At 38.2% G+C, this 11065-nt stretch overlaps 1 protein-coding gene across 1 annotated transcript; it reads right to left on the bottom strand.

The window, feature by feature from the left end:
* Window positions 1–1568: 1568 nt before the first annotated feature.
* ARMT1 (acidic residue methyltransferase 1) lies at window positions 1569–10925 on the bottom strand. The gene is made up of 5 exons (XM_030944559.1): window positions 10876–10925; window positions 9407–9512; window positions 8636–8877; window positions 7033–7198; window positions 1569–6041 (listed from the first exon to the last, which is right to left on the bottom strand). Exons 1-5 carry the CDS (start codon window positions 10923–10925, stop codon window positions 5274–5276), a joined length of 1332 nt encoding a protein of 443 aa, XP_030800419.1. The 3' UTR covers window positions 1569–5273.
* Window positions 10926–11065: the final 140 nt, after the last annotated feature.

Consider the following 11065-nt stretch of genomic DNA (forward strand, 5'->3'; position numbering starts at 1 on the left):
CAGGCTTGGGAAAGTGGGAATCTGTGTAAGGGAAAGCTGCTGGTGCTGATGTATTAGGTTGTTTTCAGTTTGAGGAACTTAACCCAGACACAGAGTCCTTGAAAAGTCGAAACTCAACCCATGCAGCTATTTTTCAAATCCACTGTATGTGGATCTTAGGTTTCCACATATGTATGAAAACTCCCTGATTTGCCCCAAGCAAGGTAGCTCCTGCTAATGCTTCCATCTCAATCCAGCAAAGCAGCAGCAAAACGTCCAAGGCCCAATCTAACATCATGGATGCAGTCAAAGCTGTGTATCCAATATATGACAAAAGCACTCAAGTGTAGGTCTAATTCAGGATTACCTGAAAACAAGACTACAACCAACCATGGAAAAATGGCCCTTCAATGCAAGTTGCAGGCCCTTCTCAGTCTGGAGGAATTTACCTGTCTCCTAATTCCCTAACCTTAGCCCAGGGGCACACACACTCCTTGAGTGCTCCTTCAGGGAGCACTCCTGGACTCAAACCTTTTTTCCTGAATGGTTCTGCCTTTTACAGAGGTCCTAGACTAAAATTAACAATTATATGTGTATATAAATAATCTAGGACCAGAACTCAGCACACTTCCTCACCTATGACAATTAATGATACTTTTTTGGGAAGTGGGAGATAAGAGATGAAACCTATTCCAAATGCAACTGCATGAAATGCATCATCAGTCCCTTCATCAGAGTCACTTGGAAGGCATCAGCCTTACCATGGTAGTGTGAGACCAATCAATTAGTTAACATTAAGAAAGCAAATTAAAAAGCCCATATCTTGATGTATCTTACCTCAGCTTTTAATCTGTTACTTCATCAGACTTGGAAGAAGTAAGCAGAATCCCAAGAAAAATAAATTTCTACAAGGATGAAAATTTTTCTTCACAGGGAGTTTGAAAGATTATTATTATGTCACTTACTGAAAAGTGATACAACAGAAGCAGCACACAAGTACTGAATATGTCTATTCACTCTAAATTATCATAAGAGGACATTTTATATTTCTTTCACAGTGGAAAAAAGGCCAGATGAGCTAAACCTCAAAAAAGGACTGTAAATAAAAACCCTTCTCACAACATGTCTGAAGAATTCACAACTGCAAAGCTGAGGCAGAATGTGGATTAATCCATAAACTAATTTGTAATTCATGTAAAAACACATGTAAATGGACTTTTTATTTTCAGGCTGTTAGAAACAGAAGTATATCAGCAAGAATAAAAATGTACAGAAGTTTTCAAAACCTTTTTTAGGAAAAAAAAACCAAAACAGAAGCAAACAAGAAATCATAAACAGTCCATGTTATAGGATGTTTTCCCTCACATGTGTTCTGCCACTAGCATATGAAGAAGAAAGAAAAGGACCACTTTTACCAGTACATTCTCAGTTTTATTTTAAAATCCTTAGATAAGTGTTAGGTGAATTTCAACTTACATTTTGCTTTAAATAAAAATAATTATAAGCTTTTGTTCTGTAATTTTGGGTAAACAGAAAGCTGGTAAGCAAACAAACTTTAGTGAAAAAAAACCCAACAGTTCTGTACAAGATTCCATTTTGGAATTTTTATTTTAGACACAATGAAGGGTTTCTTTTTAGATTAAAACCATTTCATAGAGTAATTTTCATGCAACAGAGTAAACTTTTTTCCTATGCTGTTTGACAGCACAGGAGATAAATGTTCACATGGAACAAGCTGTAACCATGAATGCAAATAACACTATGAACTTTAAAGAAACTGTTTCAACAACAACAGTTAGGGTTTATGGGACATCAACAAGGTGTGTAAACCAAAGTGTTTTGGAAATATTTTAGTTTACAGTACGAGTAACACCAAAATATTTCCATTTTTGTTGGAACACATGAAGCACCTATCACTTCTAGAAGTGATTCTGGAAATGACATCATCAGCTGCACCAACCTTAGTAAGTACCAGATACATTGAAGAGATATGAAATAATTTTTAAGGTTTTGAAATTTTAACAGGAGTACAAGTAGCGTAAAAATTAGAAAATTCCTTATTATTGTCCTGTCTTGTTACAGAAGAATGTTTTATGATACCTATCTCTCGCATCTGTATCTTTCAAAATCTCATTGAATAAATACGCTTTACAGGTTTATGCATAAGATCCATTTCCTAAGAAAAAAATTCAGGAACTAAGACCTGAATTACTTTAAATTGGCTTCCTCAGCCACTGAAATAGTACACAATAACAATGTCTGACTTGCACAAAATTATATAATTTATTTCAATATTCTTACAATCTTCTACTCATACAATCAACTTATTTTCCACATCAAACAATTTCTTTTAAGAAATCTTATATACATAAGAAATTATTGTAGATATCTTACAGGATAACTTACCAAGTATTCAGACAGATGTGTGTAGTGGCTTTCACTGTGCCTGTGGCATTATGTTCCTCCTATTTCCTCAACAATGAAAGTCATCATCAAAAACTGACTTACAAATACAGTCGCTCAAAAGTTAAAAGACAAAAATAAAAAGTACAAAACATTTTTTTGTTGTGGTCCTCAGGATTACTGAAAACGCCTTTGGCTTTTGCCATAAATATTCAAATGGCATATGAAATGAAAATCTCAAAAATTTGAATGTACAAATCAGTAGCTCCTGAGTTACGCTGTAGAAGCATTTTGGGCAATCAGTTGTAACACAGATGTATAGAAGGAACTTTCAAGTAAAAAAAAAAGTTATATTACAGTACATGCTAGTTTTTTATCACAGACTTCAGGTTATGTTTTTAAATTCCACCTAAATGCAATAGGTTCATGTTGGCATTTCATGAAGCTGTATTACAAAAGGTAATTAACACTGAATAACTACAAAAGAGTTTCCTATTTTTAAGTAAACTGTAGCAAACCCATCAGAAAAACACTGTGCCTCACTGGAATATGTCTTCACAACTTTGTTGTGTCATGGGAGACTGTAACACTGCATTACAGCAACACTGATGTTATTTTTTCTTTTTTTCATACAATCAATCAAAATTTTACAATTTCACAACCAACAAACATTAAAGTTTGCTGCATATTTAGTTCTGCCTAGAGATAGCACTTTGCAATTACAGCTATAGAAGTCAAGCATTTGGAAGTTATGGCTGTACATTCCTTACACAGCCATATAGTCACACTGTATTACCACATAAACTTCTCTTTGTGAGGGGCAAAAGATGTAAAGTGCACTTTTAATCAACAGGAAAATAGAGAGATTTTTTTCAGTATGACATCATGTCATACATTAGCTTTCACATGCTAAGCTAGGAATTACATGTCTTGTAGTAATTTTCATGACTCAGTAATACTGAGCAAACACGACTGCATCTCCTAATTGATTTTGGATTTTGTAGGACTGTATTGGTCATTAATTCATATTATTAATTTACCCCAATCTGCATTGTGAGTTCCCAGAAGTAACAGCATGAAAGCAACCTGGGCACAGGGACACAGTAACAACCAGTGAAAAACTAAATCAAGTTTCTCAGCATGTGTAAGGATTGTGTAAGAGGCAAATCTATTTGTCAAGGGTGGCCTCAACAGTGACTTTCTTCTCTTGTTCACTATATTCCTTTAAACCTCTCCAGCAAATTAAGTCAGCACTTTACAAACAATCTGAGTACAGGCAAAGCAGATTTTGTCCCCAGTTGCTCTCTGAGCAAGGTATGATGTTCTCATTCCACATACTCCACAACTTCCATCTCTCTGTTCTTGACCCAAAGTTGTTGCTTCAAAATGCATTTCAAACAAGCTAATAGCATTTTCAAAGATGAGACACTGAGGCTCCAGTGCACAGATTCATCCTGTCGTTTACATATTTGATCAAAGCACTAAAGCTGGAGCGCTGTTGAGCTCTCTCCAGGCAGAAACCTTCAGCAGTCTGACCTTCAGCCTTCTTGACTAGATTTTTCATTTCTGCAGTTCAATCAGGTGCCTAAGGATGAGGATTAATTCACCCTGTAGGAGTACTAAGCCAAAGATACAAAGGAGATAAGAGCAGTAAACCCAGGCCTCAAAATTATAACCCTCCCTATAACTGCCTCATGAAATTCCCTGCATCTTTGCTTTTGAATACTTGACCTTGGAACCTTAAAATACCCTTTCATATTTAGGAAGAAGAAGATAAACACAAATGATCAAAGTCATCAGCATTTGGAACATATTTATCCACTGTATAGATCTTTGTTGTAGGAACATAACAAGCAGCAGCTTTGAGACCAGGGCAGAAGAGCAGAAATGAGCACCTAACAACTCCAGTTAACAGGAACCTGTATGGCATATGCTTCTCTACCCTGTACTCCTCAGTGCAAATGGGGTTGTATATCCTCCCTAAAAATTAAGGCATTCTTCTTAAAAAACAACCAGCCAAACAATAACCCCCAAACAAATACATTTGAAAAACAAAGAGAATTACCACAACAGAAAGAAGCAGCAGTGCTTGAACCTCATACATACACTGCTGACAGGCCACCTGCAGATCAAGTCTGCATTAAATCTAAAGTCCAGTTAATGCAACTGCTTGGGTTTCATTTTTTTTTCTGTTGAAGAGGCTTTTCTCTGTGCTTCCTTTTTGGTACAGCTTTGTAAATAAACAGTATCTTCAATATTCTTAAAATGAGATTGTCCTTTCTCCCACTAATCTTCCTACCAGACGGGACAACTCTCCCATGGGCAAACTGGCTAGCAACATTCACTTGTGCTTTAAGATTGAAATTCAATTTTCAATTCTACATGAATGTTTACAAGCTGCTACCCAATAACTTATCCCTTAATGTAATGCTAACTATCCTCAAAACATCAAAAGAATCTGTCTGTAATTAACTTCTGAATTCTCTAAAATCCTAACTTTCGTGCAATGCATGAAATGACATGAAGCACAAATTATTCCAAAATAAGTAAATTCATGCTAATGTGGCACTGGGAAATTGTTTCTGACGCAAATTTTTCACTTGTCAATCTTTCATTCATTAAACTCATACTCAACTAAATATTCACGTTAAAGATCTGCTGACACGGGACAGTAAGAAAACAAAATGTATTGAAATGCAGATTGATTTACATTATGAAGACTGTTTATAAATATTTGCACAACATTAAAGTCTTCACAGGACAAAACCAACAAATTACGTGGGATGAAAAAGTGCAAACAAAAAAGAATCTTTACTGAAGCCAAGCATGGAACAGAGAAAATAATTAAAGTCAGACTTAATGTCTCTTTCAGAATATTACAAATCATTTAACTAGAGACCAGCATCAAACTGAATTACCCCATATTTTCCACTTACCATCCACTCAGGTTCAGAAGCCTGAATTTGCTCACCTTGTCCAGGTTTCAGGCCAACCTGAGTGTCACATTTCAATGTTCTCAAACTACAGAGAGGCGCAGGATGAAACTTATTCAAGGCTTGATGAAATGGGACACTGTATTCCCATTTTCTATCTCCTGTCAATTTTCTATAGTTTAGATCACCTTTGAAGAGAAGCAAGTTTGACTTCTGTAGCTCAGCATACAAGTCAGGAGCAACGTCACTCATATTGGAAAAATCATGTGGTAAAGTCCAAAACATGTGGTCACAGAAAACCCAAACTCCCTTTTTCAAATTGCCCTCCCAGTTTATCCCACATCTAGACATCCACATATGATTAGCTGACCCCAGTTGTCTAATAGTCCAGTTAAAATCATGCTTTGTGGTATCTGATACATACCATGGAATACTTTTTCCATGAAAATAGATTTCATCAGCTAGCTTTGACGACAACAAGAAATCAGCCAATACAAGATCACTTAAAAGTTCAAATCCAGCATTATCCAGGATTATGTCAACTCTAACATTACTTCTTTCTGTTCTATTTTTTTTGGCATTTACAAGTAGTGACCAAACTTTTTCCATATCATTCACTAAGATGTAAGGTACCATGTTTTCCAGGGATTGCAAAGGACTAGATTTCTGAGAGCTGTCTTCACCAGCTGAAAAAGAAAGGTCACACTTATTGCCCCATAATGACACCTAGAAGCAAAAAGAAAAATAAGAAAAAAAAATTACTAAGTCTCACTGTAGTTACATTCTCAACTTCACATACACTGAAGATTTTGTTCCCTTGTTTTTGTTTTAGGTGATAAAGGCTCTAACTCCAAATATTCTTCCAAGCTTTAATAAAACTCAACTTCTTGTACAGGTACCTCAACATAGACAAGATTTTGTGGAAGAAACCAAACAAAGCTCTGTATTTATACAAGCATCAAAAGTGACAAAGATGGAAGATTTAGATCAACGTAAACACATTGATCACAAAGCTCAAAACAGAAATATTCTCCATACTGCAATTCCAAAAAATATCAGTGGTAACACAGGAAAAGGAATAAAAAAAAGCAGATTTATTTTTTATTGCATGCATCCAAATAAGTATTTTAGATATATGTATTTTAAGTACTCACTAATGAGCCCTTTGTGAAGATTCATCAAATACTTGGAGTACACTGTTGCCAGCTACTGAACTTATTTGTAATCCTACAATACTTTGGGGTTTCTACCTAAAGGCACTGTATTCCAAGAATAATGCTGTTAAAAACCTTTTAAACCACTTCTGACCCAGACTGACTTCGAATTTTTTCTCCAAAGAAGTCTAAAAACATTTAAATTGACAACTAAAATTAACTGTTTTAAGAAATAATAGGTAAATATCAAAAAGGTCATCTGGAATTTGACTTAAAATGTTTAAGAGATATTTGTTTTAAAGGAAGAATTGCTGGGTTTTCATATACACAATGAAGACCAGCAGTTAATAAAAAAGCATTGCATTTAAAACAAGTACCCAAAATATAAATATTTTCAGAAAAGCAGCAATATAGTAGGGCTATCAGGACTTCATCACATTTTTACAAACAAAAGATCTATATTTCAATTCTCATATGAAGTTCAAATTCTTTATAACCTCAAGTTCTTGTTTGTTTCATAGGAGAGATATTTTCAATTATTGTGTTAAGCACTATCAGTTTACCTGCAATAGCTTAAAAAGTTCCTCCTGAAGTTGCTTTTCATCCAGATCCTTGATGTTCTTAAGAAGTTCCTGAAAATAAGTGCATAAGGCAATAATAGCTTCTTGGGATTCAAAGAAATTTTGAGCCTTTCCTTCCTTAAATACGTCAAAGTTGTCAATAGGTGGGCTAAAAAGAGAAGAACAAATATGTTGACATACTTCCCACATTCTTCATTACAGCACATGCAAAGGAAGCTCAAAGGTCAGCTTCTTTAGACTGTACTACAGGCCTTAATTAGATTTTCCACTTCTAATTTGTCATACTAGATTTTCACATATCTCCATAGCAGCCTAATATTGCATTTTGCTAAAACAGACATTATGCAAGGCATCTTTATATAGCAATATATTCTGAAAGTGAACAAGTATTCAATCACAAAAACTCTTGGAACTGCACAGACAGTGAGCATTGTGAACTCCAATCTTCAGACAAGAGATTTAAAACTGTAACATACAAGTGAGCTAAAGTCAAGAAAAGCTGGCCTGATTTTAAATGTGTTACTGTGTGCTGGAGTGTACTTCCCATACCAAATTCTCATCCAGTTAGGAAGTTATTCCTATGGAAGTCTTTACTGGGATTCTGGAAAATTACCATGACAAATGACAATATAAAAATTATAGGCCAACTGATTATGAGACATATTTGCATGATGACCTTTCAATAAATGACTGAACTTCCATCCAAGCATATGCTTAAGAGCAACTAAACAATGGAGATCAAGCAAGTTAAAAGTTAAAAATGAAAAGTGTCTGCTCAGCTTTTTAAGTGCAATCCAGCGGATCAGCCTCATATTTGAAGCTTTTGGTTCAAGAGTTCAGATTACACAACGTACCAGTGCAAACTGAGTCCCATTTTTGTGTTTGCATCTCCACAACACTAAGGGTAAATCCAGTACTCAGGGAGCTTTCAAATTTTTTTGGCAGCAACGGGATCTTAAACTGTTCATTCCCACCCCATGACGTTGTACTGGCACATCTCCATGGTACCAGCACAACAAGTTTTTCCTGCCCAGTTATTTTTAACCAGTATCAGCTCCCAAAGTTTGATGCAACGCATGGGCTGCAAGCACTGCTGTAACTAAGAAGCTGGTGTAGAATGAACAACAGGGGCTGCTTAAGATGGGTCTACTGCTATAAGAAACAGTTTTCAAATGGTAACTTCAGATTGCAAGCAGCAACACAAGTTAGTATTCCCAACAGATTTGTGGCTCTCATATTCTGTGTTTAATGCTGAAGAGAAAATTCTAGACCAACAAACCTTGTAGAAATGCTACACAGTTTTCATATCTCAATTTACATTAGTCTGCAAAATCAAACTGTAGAGTCAAGCTCAAGAGTTTTCATGTAGACCAACTACCAAAACTGAAGCATCAAGCTTCAAATTCTGCTAAATATAAAAAGGTATTAATTTTAAATCTGATGTGCAAGCTGAGGAAAAAAGCAATATGGTAAAAGCTTAGGATCTTCCTTTATCTCACTCCTCAGCTGTCTTTCTTTTTCCCAAAGTAAAAATGGGAAAGAGCAATGCTTTGTGAAGTAGTATACCAAGCCAGTAAATACTTACTTCTGTGCTAATGCTGCATGAATTCTTCTATACATGTAACATTCTATGTACAGCCAAGGGGACTGAAACCAACTTGGTTCTCCATTTCCATTTGGTAAATTTCGTTGGTAGTCCAGGTATTGGTTCCACAGAGCAGCATCAGGCAACTCATCTTCCAAAGGGGTCACTGGCTTGTCTGTTTGCAGCTCATTCCGCAGTTTGGAGAGGAAAGATATAGCTCTCTTCTCTGCTTCAACACCCTTCTGAAAAAGTGGAGAACAAAAGTTCCTATTCTGTACCTTTATTCCTGTAGAGACATAGACCAACTGTTCATGGAATGTGCAAAGTTTTAATTGCCGTATGAGAATTCCTGACAAATCACTGCTTGATTCAACAAAATATATTTTGGTGAATAAAGCTCATTTCAGATCCAAGATCCTAAAATGAATTCCATATGGGACTTCTTTTCAGATTGGACTTTTTGCTAATTAGAGGTGAAGAGAATGTTAAAACACAGTCATGTTCAGAAGGTGTTACTGTCTATCAAACACTGCATCAACACAAACCCCAAGTAAGTGATACAGTTGCATAAGTGATAGATCAGAAGCAAAGGTTAGGCTGAAAGGTGTGTTACAGAACTAATCAAAAATAGCTACTAGAAAGAAATTATTTTTTTAAAAATCAGACAAAAGGATTGAGAAAAACAAGCCTCACCAGTAAAAACAAGGCAGAGAAAAGGTCTCAAGGGCTAGAGGGGAATAAACATCAGGGAAATAGGGACCTCACTCTTACCTCACCATGTTCTTCAAAAAATTCATTTTTATGTCGATGCAAAGTATCAATAACTCTTGTGAGGATTTGGGGAAGTCTGTCTTTAATCGTAAAATATGCAACAGATCTAAAAAAGAGAGCACCAGTATTTTATTATTGTCAGCAAAGGATGAAATTGCTTCAATTTTTAAACACAAATGCAAGTTCTTTGCACTATTTTGGGCTGGGGCAGAGTTAATTTTCTTCACAGTAGCTGATATGGGGGTTATGTTTTAGATTTGTACTGGAGACAGTGCTGACAACACAGGGATGTTTTCCTTATTGCTGAGCAGAGTTTGCACAGAGCCAAGGCCTTTTGTGCCTCACCCCACCCCACCAGCGAGGAGGCTGAGGGTTCACAGGGTGTTGGGAGGGGACACAGCCAGGACAGCTGACCCTAAGTGACCCAGAGGCTATTCCAGACCATATGGTGTCATGCTCAGTGGAGGAAACCAGGGGGAAAGTTGGCCAGGGAGCCACTGCCTAGGCATCAGTAAGTTCATGGTAAGCAATTGCTTTCATTTCCCTTACTTGGTTTTCATGGGTTCTATTTCTCTTTGCTCTTTTCATTACGATTTATTCTCATTTCAATTATTAAACTGCTCTCAACGCACAAGTTTCCTCATTTTTACCCTTCTCATTCACTTCTCCCCACCCCGCTGAGCTATGTGGTGCTTTGCTTCCAGCTGGGGTTATAACACAACAGTATTAAAAGTAGCCCTTAAAGCAGTGGACAGCAAAACAAAACAAAACAAAACAAAACAAAAACCAAAAAAATAAAACAAAAAAGATTTCAAATTGGTCAGGTTCTTGTGCCTACTTTTCCAGAAGATTATAAGCAGCAGCCTTTTCAAGGAAGAAAAATCTGAATGACTGGCCCTGACAAAACAGCGAAAAATTGCACTTAATTCTAGGCTAAAACGCGACCTCTATTGCTAAGATACCCAGATGCAAAACCTGGGAAATGTAAAACTTTTTAGTTTAGCACAGATGTCTGTTCGAATTTTATCACATATCTCATCAAGAAGAAATGCCTCCATTATATACTTGATTTACATTTTCTCCAAAAGCTGTTTATGTACGAGGACAACGAGCAGAACGCGGTCAGCCGCACAGAGAGCGGCCCGGAGGACGATTTTTACTGTGACATTTCTACCCGCTGGGTCGAAGCCGCGGATCCGAGCAGCTGCACAGGGAGCCCGGCACCGCCGCCAACCCCTCCTCACGGCCGGGCCGGGCCGGTGACTGCAGCGGCAGCGCCGCGCCCACAGCGCCGCCTATGGGCCCCGCCGCCACTGGAACTGCTGTCCCCGCCCGCCTCCCCGGGCCAAGAGCCGCCCCCCGGCGCCCGAAAACCTCCGCTCCCCGGCGGCGGGGCGCCGGACGGCCCCTCAGCTCCCTCCCGCCCCCCGCCTCGCTGCCGGTGACGAGCGCGCCAGGCCGTGACGGACCCCTTAAACCTGCCCGACAGGGACACCGGGAGCGCCGGTACCGCCGCCATCTTGCTCCGCCCCCCCGCGAGCCGGCGCACCGCCCTGCCCCTGCCCCCTCCCGGAAGCGGCCCCGAGCGGCAGCCGGACGTTATTGGCGCGCGGGCCGCGCCGCGCCGCGCGGCGACGGACGGGCGGGCGTGTCGGCCCG

Source organism: Camarhynchus parvulus, chromosome 3 (assembly GCF_901933205.1).
Source record: "Camarhynchus parvulus chromosome 3, STF_HiC, whole genome shotgun sequence".
NCBI classification, from domain to species: domain Eukaryota; kingdom Metazoa; phylum Chordata; class Aves; order Passeriformes; family Thraupidae; genus Camarhynchus; species Camarhynchus parvulus.

Coding starts and splice junctions, on each gene's coding strand:
- ARMT1 (XM_030944559.1), bottom strand. CDS start 10,925: ATGGCGGCGGTACCGGCGCTCCCGGTGTCCCTGTCGGGCAGGTTTAAG. Junction 8,878..9,406: donor TTTTTGAAGAACATGGTGAG/GTAAGAGTGAGG, acceptor CCACTTTTTCAG/AAGGGTGTTGAAGCAGAGAA. Junction 6,042..7,032: donor AACTTTTTAAGCTATTGCAG/GTAAACTGATAG, acceptor TTTTGCTTCTAG/GTGTCATTATGGGGCAATAA.